The sequence below is a fragment of the Lichenostomus cassidix genome, chromosome 1Aa (genome assembly GCF_008360975.1).
Source record: "Lichenostomus cassidix isolate B80296 chromosome 1Aa, HeHo_3.0, whole genome shotgun sequence".
Classification (NCBI taxonomy): Eukaryota; Metazoa; Chordata; class Aves; order Passeriformes; family Meliphagidae; genus Lichenostomus; species Lichenostomus cassidix.
The window spans coordinates 51,018,004-51,036,416 of record NC_139480.1 but is presented as its reverse complement, the minus strand read 5'-3'; the positions used below and the strand labels follow the sequence as shown (position 1 = coordinate 51,036,416).

At 42.9% G+C, this 18,413-nt stretch overlaps 1 protein-coding gene and 1 long non-coding RNA gene across 2 annotated transcripts; one reads left to right on the top strand and one right to left on the bottom strand.

Annotated features, from left to right (window-relative positions):
* The first annotated feature begins 679 nt into the window (after positions 1-679).
* LOC146443842 (uncharacterized) lies at positions 680-1,814 on the top strand. Its single transcript, XR_014849332.1, has 2 exons — positions 680-1,227; positions 1,270-1,814. It is a non-coding gene; the product is annotated as an uncharacterized LOC146443842 (long non-coding RNA).
* On the bottom strand, positions 1,446-13,374 carry NDUFA9 (NADH:ubiquinone oxidoreductase subunit A9). The gene is made up of 11 exons (XM_085048921.1): positions 13,284-13,374; positions 11,811-11,981; positions 10,992-11,089; positions 10,717-10,808; positions 8,193-8,334; positions 7,769-7,871; positions 7,019-7,086; positions 6,803-6,879; positions 5,269-5,364; positions 3,051-3,117; positions 1,446-1,715 (listed from the first exon to the last, which is right to left on the bottom strand). Exons 1-11 carry the CDS (start codon positions 13,330-13,332, stop codon positions 1,548-1,550), a joined length of 1,131 nt encoding a protein of 376 aa, XP_084905047.1. The 5' UTR covers positions 13,333-13,374; the 3' UTR covers positions 1,446-1,547.
* Between the last annotated feature and the right edge of the window lie 5,039 nt (positions 13,375-18,413).

Below are 18,413 nucleotides of genomic sequence, written 5' to 3'. Positions count from 1 at the left end.
GGTCTTTTCCAACCCTAGTACTTCTATGGATCATAGCCATTTTGTACTCGGGGTTGTACTACAAAATAAAAAAATTGCTTCAGAAGGATAACTAACAAGAAACCAGTGTAGCTTCTGCAAGGTGGGAAGGAGAAATGCTGTGTAAGGCAAAGTATTGTGGTGTGATATTCCACTTTACCCATATTCCTGATGTGGAATAGCTGCCTAAAGTAAATTTCTAATGGACATTCATCCCTTTCCCACCCTCTAATGACTGTCTGAATTGAGAACCTGTAGGAGAGCTCTGCGGTACAAATGGAAAAGCTGTGCTTTGAATGGGAGGGGGGAAATAAATCACTGTACCACAGTAAACATTCCCAGAACTGGCACCTCACATTCCAACACTGCCTATTGCCAGCTTTTACTGCAGCACTTTGCCATCTGAAAATGGAAACTGCTCGTTAGCCATGCAGGGCTATGTGATAATTGCATCTCTCTGTACTCTTGTGAAGCAGCTCAGGAACAGGACTGTTTTCTCAGCAGGATGTGATCAACATGCAATAAATCAAGATCAGGGCCACACTTATCAAATGAGTGCTAATGAGATTACTCATTTACAGCTAGGGTCTGATAGAGAAAAGCTGGCAGTCAGAAATAATAAAAGTTGAGGATCAAATTACCAACAATATGCACTTCCAGTTTATCCTAGCTTTTGAACTGGCATTTATTTTAAAACCACTGAACTTACATTATCAAAAGAAAAATAAACAATCCATGAGAGCCAAATTGAGTATTTCCTTAGAAGGCAGGATCAAAAAACTCACACTATCACAAGAGCCCACCTCTCTCTCACAGAGTAAACAGCAGCAGCAGCAGTTTTGATGTGGAACAACAAAATGTGGAAGCTCTTGAAATTTAAGAAACATTCTGCCCAGGAGTTTGACAGCAGTTTGTCAATACAGAGTGAGTGATTCTGATATTTGGCTACAGCCATGAGCTGAGGGAACTGGGGCTGCTTAACCTGGAAAAAAGGAGGCTCAGTGGAGACCTTATGGCTCTCTACAACTCCCTGAAAGGAAGCTGGCATTTTTTAGGAGAGGTGTTCAGGGGAGAAAACCAAGTTCCAAAGAGTCAAGAACTTAAAAGCAGGGCTCTGTCTGGGATCTCAGAATAGGTGGCACTACCAGCAATCCCTCTTGGAAAGGGCATGTGCTGGGCAATCTAGTCCTGAACTGCCACACTCTTGCAGTCATTTGAGCACCTAAAGCTCAGTGATACATTTGCTTTGAGAGCCAAGGGAGAAAGGGACAAGTGTTAAGATATATTCCCTCTAGTCCCAACCTTCAAACCATTGCAATGTTCACCAGCTAAGCAACCATGTTATTAGCTTTTGTGACAGAGAGAAGATGTGCATTGCAAATTACAGCGACAGTCCCCCCTTAACTAAAAAGACAACACTGGTGAAATACATGATTAATCCATTTTACTCAGTATGTACACAGTTCTCCAAAGTAGTTGGGTCATCCAAAGGCAGTTTAAGAAGCATGAAGTAGCCCCCTTGCCAGCTGTTACATGGGGTATGTCTTTGGCTTTGCTTCCTCCAGCTCAGCATCCAACCAGCGGAACCTGCGGTGACGGCGCAGCACCTCGATGGCTTTTTGCTCCAGAGGGGCTGGTTCAATCCCCAGCTCTTCAAAACCAGGAAGGTCGGGAAATTTCATGTCTGTTGTGTGAAACTTTAAGAATATGGAGGGGAAAAGAGAAAAAGAGAATTCACTTGAAATGAACAGTATTACACCCAATGCAATCATTCTCCTGCTAAAACAAGTAGAGGAGTAGGAAAGATTTAAGCAGAACTATGGCTTACAAGGTGTTGATTGAGTACCAACACCTTCAACAGGAGGTACAGGTCTTTTGCATCCTGCAAAAAGTCCTGCAGGCTTTAATTCAGAAATAAATACAACTGAGACATGCAGGAGGTGTTTTCCTCTTCTCTCCATCAGGGAGGTTACTGCATTACAACCACAAAATTAAGCCAAACTCCAAGGGCATAGCTGAATTCAAATTATGGCTCTCCTGCTTTGTCAAGGAAATGTGTGTTGAATTATCACCTCTGGTAGATTGTTTTGCTCTGTTTGTGGTTTAGAACGTGGTTCTGAACAGGACAAATAGTTAATTCTGTTACCACATATGCAACACACATGACCTAAATTTTAGAAAACAGGGATTTCTCTTATGCTGTTGTTCCTTTAAAGTTCTTTTAGTCAAACACATCTAATACTGTACAGAGTATTTAAGGAAGAAAAGCTTGGAGAAAGGAACAATCAGACACAGAAGTGACATGGAGAAACTCCCTCTTACATTACCTATGCTATAGCTGACTTGCACCAGTTTTAATGATTTGGTGCAGGCTTATTTTATGAAATGTAACTCAATAAACTACAAAGGCAGCTTGAAGAAAGGTTTTTGGAGATGTTACAATTACATCTTGGGGGACAATCAGGTTAAAGTAGGCTACTGATACTGTGTTATAACACAATATATTGAAACTCCAACTCTGCAAAACAGCTGGAGGAGTCACTCCATAATTGAGAAAACAGAAAGTTTAGAGAATGTATATCTCTGCTAGCCTACACACATGCCAAGTTTTGACATTAATACTTGACAATTCCTACTTCTTCCATGCTTGCAGTTGACTTTTTGCAACTTATTTCTCCACCCCCACTGAAACACTGAGAAGTCAGGAATAAACATGAAGTGGCAACATTCTCCCAAGCAATGCACTCTAATATTAAGTGAGATTTTGGAATGGATGCAGGGCGTCAGTTCAACTTCAGTTGTTAAAAACACCATTATCTGGATGATGTAAGGGATTTTAGTGCACCTAGAGGTACATAATCTCACTACCTCAGAGTGGGAAGCACTGCCCCCCATCACTTTGCTCATCCAACCTCTACTTTTGGCTGTTTTCAATTGCATGTGTTTTTGGGGAATGCAAAACTACAAGTGGGAGTTGCAAATGCACAGTGAAACATTTCCCAAGAAAGATTTTTGGCTGGTCCTACACTTACCCGATCCACCTTGTCCCGTGTCAACCATGGTTCAAATGGATTCATCTCAAAGAATCTTGCAACTAAACTGGAAACAGGAGAAACATTGCAAAAGAGCAGTAATTTATCTAGATGCACAGTGGATAACAGACCTGTTATTTCACACTTAATAGACAGTGAGCAAGAGTTTGTTCTGAGACTGTTCTTGCAAGCTCTGAGTTCATTAAATTACTACCAGCCAACAAGTTCTTAGTTGTGTTTCTGGTAATTAACTGCTCCTGAATTATTTGGTCTTGTATTCTTACTTTGGATGGAACAGAGAAGGAGATCTCTAGAAGTTAAAATGAGCACTAATGGGTGGGGAAACTAAACCCCACATACAATTCCCCACACACCAGAGGGCTCAGTCTTGCCCCTGCCTTTCCTCCAAACTCTGTTCCCTACCAGTGTAGGCAGCAATCCAATTAGTCATGAAGTTGGATTCAATGCCTCCACGAGAAAACACACTTGCTGACAACTAAATGAGTGATCAGCCACACAAACAAGCTGATGGAATCCAGAGCAATCTATAAAAAGGGTGAGGAGTAGGATATCTGCAGTTTTCAGAAATGAAGTTTCCCTTGAAAGAATGGAAATCTGACAAGGAAAAGAAAACAATAGTACAGCACTTGCTCAGTGTCTCAGGATCAACAGCAGAATCTCTTACTAAACAGATGGAACCTCTTGCTGAAGAGCTCACCTGGCAGATTAGGGTTACTGAGTTACTGCTAATAAACACAACTAGGCTCACCTGGCTTTTAGATTACATTCTTTTCTCAAGAACATGAAATACCATTTAATTTAGCCCATAAATGAAAAAGCATAACATGAACTGCAGCAAATGTGAATAAAACTAAGCAGCACCCACATAGCACCTTTTTAACTGCTCTGTGTCAGCTAAGCCATGTTATAACCTGGTGCCCCTTGCAGCCAATACAAAAACAGCCACAAGAGTTTAGGATATTCTAAGCATTATCCATCAGCACTTCCATGGATCCAGTGCTAAGTCCTACAGGCAGACTATCAGGACGATTCTAACTTTGGTGGTTGATTTAGGTTTGCATTTAGTACATTTGCATTGTACTAAATATGAGGACCAGGAGGCCAAATAATAGCACAGCTCCATCACACTGAGGGCAACTTCTGAAATGGCATTTGCTGTTTGGGGTAGCTCTTCCACAAGATGTGATTATTCCTTAAGGATCAGGCCCCAGCTCAGATTTATACTGATCTTTTTAATGTACTGTTAATACCCTCAGGGCATGTAAACATCCTGCTGTAGCCAGCTCAAGCAATGCTACACTGTTCCTTTCTTACCTCGCGGTTTAGCTTCATCTTCTAAAGATGTCACTACCCTCATATCACAAAGAAATGCTTGCTCACAACCACACTGCTCAAATTGTCAGGCCTAGATCTCAGTACAAACTTACCTCCAACACTGACTCAAATCCATATAAAAGACTAAACTAGAAAGTCAATCCATATCCACATTCACCTTTACCCTACCTCTGCTTCCAGGGTGGCAGTGCTTACCAGACTGGAAGGACAGCTGACAGTAGCAATTCCTTAAGACAGTGCACAAAAATCTGTCAGGGCCTGCAGCCAGCAATATACACACAGATTTTCCCTGTGGTATTATCAAAATTCATTCAGTTTGCTACTGATTTTATTGAATTAGTACCTTTTGCTACTTCTTGACTCAGCTATTCAATCACAGAATCACTTAGGCTGGAAAAGACCTCCAGGATCATCAAGTCCAACCTTTGCTCAATCACCACCTTGTCAACCAGACCAAAGCACTGAGTGCCACGTCCAATTGTTTCTTCAACACCTCCCTGGGCAGCCCAGTCCAATGGGAAACCACCCTTTCTGTGAAAAAATTCTTCCTGATGTCCAACCTGAACCTCCCCTGGAGCAGCTTGAGGCTCTGTCCACTCATCCTGTAACTACATGCCAGGGAGAAATGACTCTGGAATAAACAGCTACAAGCATGAATTTCATATACCAGCTCATCAAATGCAGGCCTGCCCCCAAGCTGAAGGCTCAAAACAGGCTAACAAATACCTCAGGGAAAGCAGTTTCTGCAACCCCACCACGTGAGGTAACAACTGGCCAGAATAAATAACCCATGCAACAGATATTTAGGCTTCAGTGCTGCAAGGTGAAGCCCAAGAATTAGGGGAATTAGGGTGCCACTTACTGGTAGAGAGGCCGTGGCAGCGGGTAGGGAATGAAGGGCCGGTGGGAAACAGCGTAGATGTATTCCACCATGTCATACAGGAGGTACCGGTGAGGGCTGAAAGGAAAAGCAGCAAACACACACCTTACATCAGCTACACTTCAATATTTGCAGCAAGAAAAAATCCAAAATAATTCAAAGCCCTCCGCGCCCAAGGCTCCAACAGAAGTCTGTTTCTTCAATCCATGTAATTTGTTAGCAGAGATTCCCCTGTGGCTCACAGAGAGCCCACAGCAGAGCAGGTTTGTCCCAGAGGACTGCAGCCTGTGGGAAGGGCCCATCATGGAGCTGGGGAAAAGCATGGCAGAAAGAATCCATGGGCATGTGGCTGCTGGCCAAGACTAAACCACCACAACCACCCTGAATGAAGTGTATTCTGTCTGCTTTGAGAGCACATCTTTAATGCACCTCCTCCATGTGGACTCCAATTCCGAACACAAGATTTTCAGCACTGTCACAGGAATTTGTACAAGCCCACTTGGAAGCCAGAGAGCAAATGGAAAATTAAGGATGGTTTAACAAGACATCCCATCTTTGGTAGGAAATGGCTGCAGGGAGATTGATTCACTTGCCTTTACTTGACTAAGAATATATTGTTCTATTTAAAAGCAAGAGGAAGAAACTGAAATGAACTGCCCAAAAAAATGCATTCCCCCTCTCTCAAGACGGACAGAAGGAAGCAGTCAGTCTCCCATTCACCTAAGAGTAACAGACACCACTAGGAATTTCCATTTTTTTCTTGTTGAGATTTTGCCTTAGCATTTTAGGCTCTCTAGATGGCTCAGACTGAGCTGTCAGATATCTCCCTTGGCTTTCCAGGCTATTCGCTGCTATTCCAAAACATTTTGAAAGGCTTCAGGACACAAGAGCATGCTGCTGAGCAGTTTGATAAACCCAAGATCTCAAAGACATCAGGATCTGAGGTTACAGGCACGAAAACTGAGCCTTCAACAGACATATTCTTCACAAAAATTCCAAGAGATCAGAGAAACATAAATGCTTTGGGTTGGAAGGGACCTTGAAGACCATCTTATTCCAACCCCCCTGCCATGGGCAGGGACACCTTCCACTATCTCAAGTTGCTCAGAGCCCCATCCAACCTGGCCATGGACACTTCCAGGGATGGTGCAGCCACAGCTTCTCTGGGCACCCTGTAAATCCAGTCTCTAATAGTAGATCCAGTGCCTCTAACCCATTCCAATTCCAGGTGGTTTCCACAGAGCTTACCAGAGTTTGCCCCAAATCCACATCGTCTAGCATGGCTCCCAAGCTGTCTCTTTGTGTGCACATACACAACGGGAAATGCAATGGGGGCCAGACTAGGATTTTCAGAGTACTCACAGCTTGAGCCATTTCTCCTCCCAAAAAGGAGGTGGAATTTATTGCAGCTCAAACTGTGTGCATGGATGGAGAAATTAAATGTACTGTGCAGCATGCCAAAAAATGACACCAAAAAGAAGTACTACAGTTAATTAGAATCAGAAAAGTGACCTACCCAGCCAAGGCATATGTTTTTCCTTTTGCATCAGGATTCTTAATTGCATTAATAATTGCTTTTGCTACATCAACCACCTGTGAAGAACAAATTCAGACAGTTACCAAGAGAAAAAAGGAATACATGCACACACTCCTCTTTCAGAGGTGGTTTACAGACCAACACACTCTACCAACCCACTGAGGATTTGGGAGTGGGGTTTTATGGAAAACTTACATAGACTGGTTGCTTGACTGTTTTTTTGCCCAGAGCAATAAGAGGCACACCACCAAACCAGCGCATGTCTGGCAGAAAAAAAGAAAAAATCTGGGAATCCTTTCTCTACCAGAATAACCAAGACATTTTACACCACACTGTGTGGATCTCTTCTGAAAACTGACTTCACTTAAAGAAAAATAGACTTGGGAACAATTCCCAGCCAATTGCAGCAGCATCTTTTTCAGGCACATTTAGTTTTCATATTAACAGCAATGGGAGGGCTGCATTTACCATTTCCTTAGAGTGGATCAGGCACATCTGAACTTTGCAAGACAGAATCTGGTTCGACTGGGTAGCAATTTTGTTGGTGATACGATAGACATTATTGTAGCCCCTGAGCCCAAAACAACTCAGGAGGATTTTTACATTTGTCCAACTTGACAAATTACTTCGAGGGTTAAGATGACCAGACCTCAGCTGAGAATAATCTAAATAAAACACCCAATAGCACACATCCCCGCTCAAAATCAAATTATTACCAAAAAATAAAAAACCCAAAGAGCAACATCTAACTAGATTGAGACAGAATTCTGTCAAGAGGTGACAATTTATTTATTATTATTTATTATGTTTTTGTGTTTCCCATACATTCCTGATTAAAAAAAAAAACCACCTCTCTGCTTTTCAAAAGCAAATTTCATTTTCTCTCTGCTCTCTCCAGGCAGTTAGACAAATCATACATGGGTTTATTACTCCAAGAGTACATACTTGCATAATGGTTGAGAAATCGGTCTTCTCTCCCAAACATCTCAGAAGGCTTCAAAATTACAGCATCTGGAAATTCTTCCCTCACTACCTCCTCTCCAACAGCCTATCAGCCAAGTAAAATGAACACATTCATTAGATTCATGCTGAACCAAGCAGAAGTGGATGCCTTTCCAAACAGAATGCAGCCTTGACTACAGAACTGAAAGAAATGACACTATCAGTAACACAAAATTATTTATATCTAAGCCATTTGATCCTTGAGATGCTGCACTAAGATAAAGGTCTCACAGAATGTCCAAACATTTCTCAGCTGCAGAGAACAGTCTTTAGTAAATTCATACAATGATTTCCTTCAAACAGACCCAGCTTCAAACTAAACCAAAGTACACACTTGAAAATATATTTAAGTGGATTCCAGACTTACTTTGTTCCTGAGGTATTTGGAAGGACTCTTCATGTTAGCATTCAGGTGAGAGATATGAATGAATTTTTCCACACCAGCTTGCTTACTTATCTGTGCGATGCTTCGAGGAATATTTACAAACTCATCTTCAAATTTGAAGTTTCTAAACCAAGGCAAAACCCAAATTTTACTTCAAGAGCAATCAGCAGTGGTTGCCAATAAGCCAGAAAGCAATCATTATGTATTACTTGAATGTATTATCAAAAACCTATTGACACTCTTTGTTACAAACAGAATTTCCCTTCATGACGGACTCATCATATAATAAAAACTGGAGGCAAGTGAAATGCAACCATAATCTTCAATTTTTAGCTTCTCTGCTTTCTTTTTCACCTGGTAAGATTAAATCAGTATGAAAAATCCTCTTGGCCACTAGTCTGTGACAAATAGAAAACTCCCAGTGAAGTGAAAACAGGTTGTTTTTATTAAGACAAGCATTCCTGCATATTGAACTCTGAACAAGGCTGTCTGTTTACAAAACCTGTTCAAAATTTGCCTTGTTTTGACACACTTAATTACACTACAAAGAAGCTCAAAACTTCTGAGCAGCACAGGTCAGGGCAGATGCTTGGCAAGAGGGAAGCACACAAAAACCAAAGAACACAGATGTGCTCATGCAAATAGAAAAACAACTTGTCAGAGCACTTAGAACCATTTCAGAACTGAAAGGGACTTCTAGAAGAATCAAGAAATCCTCCCTCACTGTATGACATTCAAGGGGCCTGAATGAGGGGGTTACACTATAAACCAGTTTGGTACCTGATCAAGAACAAGACCGAAGCTCTATCTCCAAGCAGAACTGACATTATAGTCTGGCAACAATCCCAAAATTCTTTCCAACTATCCCAAGACTGCAAGAAAGAGAACTGGCTTCCCATGTGGTTATATTGTCCCTATAGGAACCCCTGCATCTTGCCCTTTGCTTTGGGTAACAAACATCTTATCCAAACACCTCCCTCTGTGTCCTTATCTCCTCCCACAGCTCTTCAGATCCCACTGGGGTCCAAAGAAAGCCTTAAAAATAAGAGGCTATTTTTGAGCCTTCAATAACTAATCTGATCCTGGGAACCATTACTTCTGCTCTGCTCACAAAAATAGATTTAGAAACACACAAGAACAAACAACATCCCTCCTGTAACCATGGAGTTTCAAAAAACATAGTACACACAGAGGAGCCTGGACAGGAATACAAGGCAAGGAGCAAAGTATTTCATGGCAGGCTTTGCTTTTTTTGACTGATCTCTACATCTAATCTTATTGTCTTCCTGCCCAAGTGTTTTGTAGGCTCTGGGATGACTACCATGGTTAGAGTGACCTTGTGTTTAACAGACCGGAGAACTTGATCTCACAGTTTCAGCACCACCACTGACACCCACATCCATAAAACGTGATTAAAACATTTGTGCCACACACTGGTAAGTTCTGTAGCGTCCAAAAGTTTTGAGCATGGGCAAAGACTTGTCTGTTTGAATCTGTTGAAACCATACAGAGAATAAGGTTTGGGGATTTTTAGCTAGAATGAAACTTTCTGTTGCTGTCCTGACACTTTCTTTAATACAGAAACTATTTTTTATATAATTCATACTTTTGAGATTATCAATTCTAGCCTATTAATATAATTTACCTATTAATTTTACAATTTGAACATCAAATGTCTGTTCACAAAAAAAAGAACAATGAAAGCACTAGGTTTGTAAATACAGGTGAAACTGACACCTACATTTGTTTCTGTCTATTACAAGAGCAAAATTATGCACCATATAAAGGCAAATCTCACAATTAAATCTTTGTCTGGCAGTTCCGCACAAGGCTTTAAATAAAGTAGACATAATTGTATGAACACACACACACAAGGAGGCTATTACAGGTATTTTTAACCTAAAACCACATATGTGAATATTTTAATGGATTTCAAAAGGGAACTATTCTTAGAAATTATTATTAAAAAATGCTTCTGGAGCTAATATTGTCTGTGCCAAAATTCTATCAAGGAATGATGTTATTAGTCATAATCCTAGGGACTCTCCATTAGCTATTCCTGTTTAATCATGGCTTTTTTTAGCAGGCTACAACTCATCATTACGACTAAGTGATAGGATGAAATCTTGCTTCTGTAATAATGTAAATATTAATTTAATAAAACTAAAATGTAAATATAAATACAAGAAAGTAGCGAGACTCTGCCATCTGTAGGAAAGCATTAAGGGAACACCTACAAGGTGTGTGAAAGCAGCACATTTGAACTTTCAGGACAGAACAAAAGTAGTACACTGGACAATTATGGAAAGAATGCACTTTTCCAGGGCAAATCACACCAAGGACTCAAGTTAAGCATTTTAAGAACTTTTATATGCAAAATTTTGGGGTTGCCTTTCCACAGAAGCCAAGAACAATGGCACCATAACTGGACACACATGCTGTAAAACACAGCTACAATACCTGGTGCAAATCTATCATGTTTAGGAAAAATAAAAAGGAAAATTACTTTGTTTCCCACTCCTTTCCAATAAGATTAATGACCACATTGCTGTGTTGCACGGCTCTTTGGATGGAGTCTTTGTCCTTGCAGTCCCACTCCTGCAAGCAGAGCATCAAATGGGAACAAGATGAGATAATGTGTAAATAGGCATCACCAAAGCAAGCTCTTTCACAGCTTCTCCATTTAGAGGCTAAACACCAGCTGGAGTTGTGCCTTTGAGAAGGATTACCAGGCTGCCTTGTACAGCCATGGGTTTGTGTTTGATCTCAAGGCAGACTCACCATGAAGAGAAGCTGCCCCAGGTCACCCATGGGCCGCAGGTACATCAGGTCATACTGATCACAGCGATAGGGGATGATGACTTGAGAGCCAATGCGACCTAAAGGGCCAAAAAAAACCCCAAGTTTCAAACCACAACATAATTTTAAGCAGATGAGCTTCTAAATAAACAAAGCTTCCTTTATTTTCCCCTGGCATTAAAGCACTACAATTAGACAGAGGGATCTTGAATGCATATCTACAAAGCTAAAAATAGAATAGAACTAACGTTCTTTTTGAACCTACATAATTAAACAGGTTTTTTTTTTAGTATTTAGGCTTGTAAGACAAAATACAGAAGCTTGTCAACAAACAATAAAAACTTAAAAAAAGGAACACATCAAGATATTTACATTTTTTAAGCTGCATGGAAAGTAGGGGGGAAAAGAAGCAGCAGGGGTTATTTTCCAAAATTTAAATTCAAAAGGGCAATTTTAAAGAATTCCAATCAAACTCCTGCAAACCTTTTAGTAAATTGTCCTAATAAGGCTAAAACCGGAAGAATCAAACATGTGCTGTACCTCTCCTCAAATTTGCATTCTACAGAGAAGCAGGACTTCTATTAATGACCTTAATCTTCAACAGCTCCAAAATTTCCTTGATTAAAACACTTCCTACTACTCATCACAGGTTGGCACTCCAGCAGACCAAACAGGCTGCAAAATACTTTTAAGATCCAAAATGCCAGAGACTTCTACATCATCCTGCAACCTGAAGGCAAATCAGTTTTGTTAAACAATTTTTTTGTTGTTTTTTTCATCAGTACTCTTGGGGAACATTACCTAAGCGGTTGACAACGTATCGTCCCAGGAAACCTGTGGCTCCAAAGACAGTGGCCACAATGCCACTGACAGAGGATCTTCCACTTCTTCCATGAGGGATCACTGCATGATGGACGTGGCGGTGCTGCTGCAATACAGACGGTGCTGCAGTCAGGACAGAAATTCCAGGGCCTGCAACACAGAACAGGAGACAGTTTAGGACTTTAATTGGGATTTGGCACTGCTAATTTACAGCTTACGTTGGTTTTCTCATCACAGATCCTTCTTTTTTAATATCCCACATTGAGACTCCTGATGGGCTGTGTGAGTTTAAGGTGAAGCAAGTAAAGAATACTCAGTAAAAACATAAAATACAGCAGAGGCAACAATCCTCCTGGATCATAGCTCTGGAGTGAAGAGATAGCAAGAGATGCAAAGAGCTAGATCCATGATGCATCAATGCTGTACCTTTCCTCAAGGAGCTACGAAAACTTGAGCACCATGGAAACAGGACATCATTAGGATACGGATATTCAAGAGCATGTAGTGACAGGAAAAGGAGGAATAGCTTCACACTGACAGAGATTTTGGATATTAGGTAAAAATTCTTCCCTGTGAGGGTGCAGAAGCCCTGGCCCAGGTTGCCCACAGAAGCTGTGGCTACTCCATCCTGGCAGTGTCCAAGGCCAGGCTGGATGTGGCTCTGTGCAATCTGGGACAGTGGAAGGTGTCCCTGCCCATGGCAGATGCTGGAACAAGATGACCCTTAAGGTCCCTTCCAATCCCAATCATTCTCTGATTCTATGAACTGAAGTTCAAATTCCCAGAGTAAATTCAAAGAGACTTTTTCTCTGCTCACAATTGTGTCTATCCCTTTTCTCTCCAGACCCCACAAACTGCAAAAAGACACCACATCTCTCGTTTTGCCCTGAAAAGCAGTTTGACAGCCACTTACGTAAATAAAGGACACACTGCTCCCATTAAAAGTATATTAAATTCATTCCCCACCTTTACCAACAAAACCTATTTGCCGTATCCCATTTTACTCAATTTAGGAGTGTGTGCAGAATCGATTTAAATGGAGGCAAAGGCCCAAATACGAACTTTAAATATAATATTGGTAGATGAACTTTCCTACAGATGTGTCCAAAAGGTCAAAGTCAGGAAAGAAATGGCAAAAGGAACTCAAACTGGTACCTCACAGGACAGTAACAGACCCAGCGCGACAACCACGGCTACACCCCGAGCCAACCCCGGGAAGCCCTGTGAGCGCCAAACCCCAGTGCCCAACGGAGAAGGGAGGCAGAAACACGATCATTTCTGCGCCCCCACAAAAATTTTGGACAGCTGCTTTCCGGCCGCCGCGGTGCGAGCTCCCCGCAGCGCGGCCCAGGCTGGGGCAGAGCCGCACGGACGGGCCGAGCCCCGTGAGACGCGGCGGGGCGCTGGGAGCCCCCGCGGGGCCGTGAGGAGCGCGGCGGAGCTGACACTCACCTGCCCTTGGCAGCCGCAGCCCGCGGGCGCACCGCCTCGCCGCCGCCATCTTGTGCCTGCCGCGGGCGGGGCGGCGCAGGCGCGGGGCGGCGGGAGGGGGAAAGGCGCATGCGCGGGGCTGTGAGCGGAGATGCGCATGCGCGGTTTGGGGCCTTGCGGTCCGTCGGAGGTCTGTAATTAAAAAGTGACGCAGTTCATTAATATGCGAGGGAGCGGGGAGGTCGGCGAGGCTAACCTGCGAGCCAACACTGCGGTGTGAAGCAGGCTTTGGCGCTGAGCGCTGCGTCCAGGGTTTCCTTAAACGCCTCGGGGTGTAACAGTAACTCCAAATACGGTCACTCCACCGCCACGCTGGGCAGCTCATTCCAATGTCGGACGGCGCTTTCAGTGAAGAAATTCTTCCTCATGTCCAACCTGAACCGCCCCTGGGGCAGCTTGAGGCTGTTTGCTCTCGTCCTGCTGCTTATTCCCTGGAAACAGCCTGACCCCCAGCCGCAGCTGGGAACGCTTTGGGTTAGCGACAGACTGCCGCGCTGAGGGAATGGGATATGGCTGTGCATAGTTGAGAAGCAAAGTGCGAATCCCCAGCGTGTTTGGTCTAGTTTACAGACAGCAATGGGAAGATGAAGGCCAGCACTGGGCTTTTTGCTCTAGAACTTTCGGTTTGGGAGCAGTTGCGGGACGTTTGGAAGGTGTTTGGGGTGTGCAAGAGTGAGAGAAGTTGGGAGTGTATGCAGAGCTTGAGGGAAAGTTTGTGTCTCAAGAGTTTCATGCAGTTCACTGGGCACGAGTTACATGTTGAGCAGTTGCTCCGACCGAAAAGGTTCTACAGGAAAGAAGCCATGCTAGAATTCCCTTTTTATCAACTGCACAGCCAACGGTGAGATGATTGGTTTCCCTTCCCAGCTCTATGCAGGCTCAGTCTCAGTCTCCAAGAGCCAGGATCCACCACGGAGCTCCTACACTGACTGCTCTCACACTAACGGGCCGGGACAGAAAAGCACTTGGATTTTTTTCTGGGCACTGTCAGCGCTCCTAAAACCAAACACACGATGGCACTTACAAAAGAAAGAAACGCACCGAGTCCTGCTCAAAACCAGCCCAAGCTCAGTGCCAAGCTGAAAACACCCCTGTTCTCAAATCAACTGTCAGGACAAAAAGATTTTGCTAATCTTCCCCTTCCAAGTACGAACTCCTATTTGCAGCACATTCAAACGGCAGCACGAACTCCTTTGCGCTAAGAAATGTTTTGATTCTCGCAGGGTCCGGCTACCAGCTTGAAAGCATCGGGCAAAAGCAGAGATCACATTAGGCGAGGTGCGTTTCTTTCTTTTGCAGGTACACGCTGCCATCTTGTGGTTGATTTTCTGACAGTGCCCAGGAAAAAGCCAAGCGCTTTTCTGTCCCAGCCCCGTTCGTGTGGGAGCAGTCAGTGTAGGGGTTCCATTGTGGACGCTGTCTCTTTGGGTCTGGAAGGATGTGATCCTGCACAGAGCTGGGAAGGAGGATGAATCATCTCGTGGTTGGCTGTGCAGTTTGTGTGCAAGAGTGAAGGAATGTGATGGTCCATGTGCATAAGTCCAGGGTGTGTGTTGCTTTTTTTTTTCACAAGATAAATGTGGAGACATTTAATTAAGGAGTTAAATGTGGAGACAACAACAGCTTGCTGAGCAGGCACTTTTTGTGACCAAAAGTTCCACTTGATACATGGTTTAGGCTCAGGAGCTCTGCATGACTGAAAGAAAGAATTGGGTAGTTTGGGAATTGGGAGTTTGAAAGGAAAACTCCTAGCCCCTGTTTGCAGGGTGTTGCTGATAGCCTTCAAAGTGAGTGTGAAACTGAGCAACTCCTCTCCTTTTTTTCCAGATTAAAATGATGCAGCTGGGCTCAGTGAGAGAGCCAAAATGTCAAGGTGGATGCAACTGAAAAAAAAAGCAGCATAATATAAATGTGTGTTGTGCTGTTCAAAGCTGCATAGGAAAAGGGATTACCAGCACTGTCTCTTCTGTTCTGGGATCTTTTCTCGAAGGCAGTCCTTAGGTCCTGTAGATCTTCAGGTCTTTCCTGAATTCTGTATAACAGCTTTCCCCCAGACATCTGCATTTCACCTCTACTCACCTGTGTTGGTGTCAAAATCATTTGGAATCTCTCAAGAGATTGTGGACCTTAGTGACAACAGAGCTTGCAGTAACTTTAGTAAATTCTCCTTTTCCTCTTTTTCTTACCATAGCCCTCAAGAACAGTACTAGAACAGTACTAGAACAGTACTAGAAGGGCGGCAAATAATTAATAACATTCCCTCTGCTTTGCTTAGTCCTTCCTGCAGTGAAATACAAAGGTGTTAGGGCCATAATTCCCTTTATCTCTGTTTTGCTTAGTTTGAGATATGTATGCAATATGAAAAAAGAGATAATAGGGACTAACAGTTTGATAACAGAAGATCTAGATTTTTTTTTTGTGGGAGTTGCATTTCATTCTCCCATTTTCTGATCAGAAATCTCTTTTTAAAATTCCTAAATATCACCTGCTTTCTGCTCCATTTCATAAAATGATGGTTTGTTTTATCTGGTTTCTTTTGGTGCAGAGGAACTTTCCCATTTGGCTAGTAAAAAAAAATTACTATCTTTATCTAGGCAGATATTTAAGTCTTTAATTCTACCTGTCTGTAATTATACAGAGAGACAGAATAAACTCAACTCCTTATGGCTTCACTGGGGTCTGAAACCTTTCCTGCAGAGTTCTGTTCTTGATAGAAGACATTCTGCCCCATTTTTCACCACACTCCTTATACTGCTACTGCATAGCTGAGTGTCCTGTGGGACTTTGCCTGGATTTTAAAAGGAACTTCAATATTTATGGCATTGAAAAAAGAAGCAATGCACCCAAAGACCCTGTGAACTTACAGTAGTTTTGTCTGCCCTGTTAGAGGCAATTTAATTTCTAACTTAGCTTTTACAAGGACATTTACAACATTGCTCTTGAGAATACAAGGAAAAATTGTTGCTACAATCTTGAGATTATAGTCTTGTTTGATTAGAAAAAATACTTAAAATTCAGCTAGATGGCAATATCAGCAAATGAAGGTTTTGTAGAAAGTCATGTCTTTCATTTTACCTTTTTATGTGTCTTTAGTATGCAAAAGGTAATTTTCTGTTGTGCAAGACAAGTCAACTCAAGTCACTACACTATGCAGGTATCTTGCCATCATATTTGTGGGTGCTCTGGAGATTGTTTGGAAATTGTCAAGTCTGGAAATGATCATTGGAAAAACAAGCAAAATCCTGAGATTTGTGTCTTTTCCTCCAGAAATATTTCCTTCCCGAGTAGCCACCTGACAACCTTTCCTTTGAGCAGCTCTGCACGGAAAGGATACAAGCTGCACTACTAAATTCTTCATTTTGTGCCTAATTGGCTTTATATTTGCCAATTTCTCATGAGTACATCCTGCTGCTTCCAAATATAGCTGTACTGGTCTATTTTGAGACCATCCACCTGGCAAGTTTTTGTCTATTCAAGCATTAGGCAACTATGAACCATATATTAGCTATTACACTGTATAGAAAGCTATGATCCACGTTAGACAGGTGTCTTATAACTCAAGCTGTATAAGCATCTTGTAACTTTGACCCAAGTTATGTAGGCATCAATTTCAAAACAGGTCTTCTGTGTGGTAGCTACATTAAAACTAGTGTGTTCTGCCTTATCTAGGGCTATTTTTTCCCTACAAGTTCTTCATATCAGGTAGCAAAAATGGCTTAATTCTATTCAGTCAGGTTCAGTCCCAATTTTTAAATTGCTATTGCACAGCTTCAGTGTTTCAGTCTACATAGTATCAAGAAATAATTTATTACACAAGAGTTCACTTTAGAACTTCAGTCATTGGACTGAACAATTATCTCAGTCCTAGTTTTTAACAGCTTGTTGCTATGAAATGTAAACTTCTACCACTGGGATTTAGCAGGCTTAATTTATTCCACATATGAGCCATAGATACCAGCTCAGTCAATGAACAGCACTTTTTCACTGTAATTTTTCCCACTTCCTTTAATCTTGCTGCATTTTAGTCTTTAATTCCAGCTAATTTTTCTTTCCTAACAAAAAAACCAGAAACAATGCAAAACTGAATTTTCTCGTGGGGCACATTTAGAATGTATTTCATACTGTCCTGATGTCATTTGGGACCTCCAATGTCCCTGGCATAGCCCTGATGGAGTGGAGGAGCAGGTGAGTGGGGAAGGATGGGGCTCATGCTGGGTGCCCTCTGCCAAAGGGATCCAGAAAGGCCAGGAAGTTCACAGGGAGGGAATGTGTGTAGAATACTAAAGCCTGTCAAGTTTTCCCTGTTTATATATATTGACCGATAGTATTAAACGATATGTAAATTCATTTAGAAAAAAAACCTTTCTGACTGTTATTATATACAGGAACACAAGAACCTCAGAATGGAGATGTGTAGGGTTGGAAAATACTGGTACAACTTTTATACCTGAATACAACAATCGAGTGCCGGAACACATAAGGTGATCTGTGTGAAAGGAAATAAATCTGCACGATGCCAACTCAGTTGTCTCAAGGCACTAAACCTCGAGCTCTGCGGCAGTGCTACCACCTGGTGACAGAAAGCGGTACTGTGGCCCCCCGATAGCACCCTCAGCCTCCCTGCTGCCCTCCTGTACCCTGCCGGGTGACACAACAAGAGGGGATCCTGGACTGCGGTGGGTTTGGGAAGGGTGGGCCGCTCCGGAGGACGAAGTCCCTGAGGGGGGATCAGAGTGTGCCACCTCCGCAGGAGGAATTCCTAGGGAGAGGGTAGGGAGGAGGGGGGCTCCTCCCCTCCAGACTCCACCCCCTCTTTCGGACCCTCTCTTCTGGAAGAGGGTCGCCCTGACCCATCCCCGGAGGCCCCCTCCTCCAAACCAAGGCCCAGGGAGAGCAGAGACGGTCATTCTTCAGCGTGAAAACACATAGACCCAAACGGAAGAGCACAAGCCCTGCGCTCCTTGCAAAGAGAAAAGACCTTGCCCGTCTAGCTTACAGGGAGGCTGCCAAGTACACAGCCTGCCGGGCACCTGGAAGGTGCCCGGGGCATGTGGGCTATAGCCTTTGCCTAGAGGGCCTCTCGTGCCCCCA

Bases quoted from the DNA above. Each gene is read 5' to 3' on its own strand.
- NDUFA9 (XM_085048921.1), bottom strand. From the start codon at position 13,332: ATGGCGGCGGCGAGGCGGTGCGCCCGCGGGCTGCGGCTGCCAAGGGCA. The intron at 8,335-10,716 runs GTAATTTTCCTT...GCCTTGGTTTAG, and splicing joins GGAAAGGAGTGGGAAACAAA to AAACTTCAAATTTGAAGATG. The intron at 7,087-7,768 runs GTATGTACTCTT...TTTTTCTGCCAG, and splicing joins ATTTCTCAACCATTATGCAA to ACATGCGCTGGTTTGGTGGT.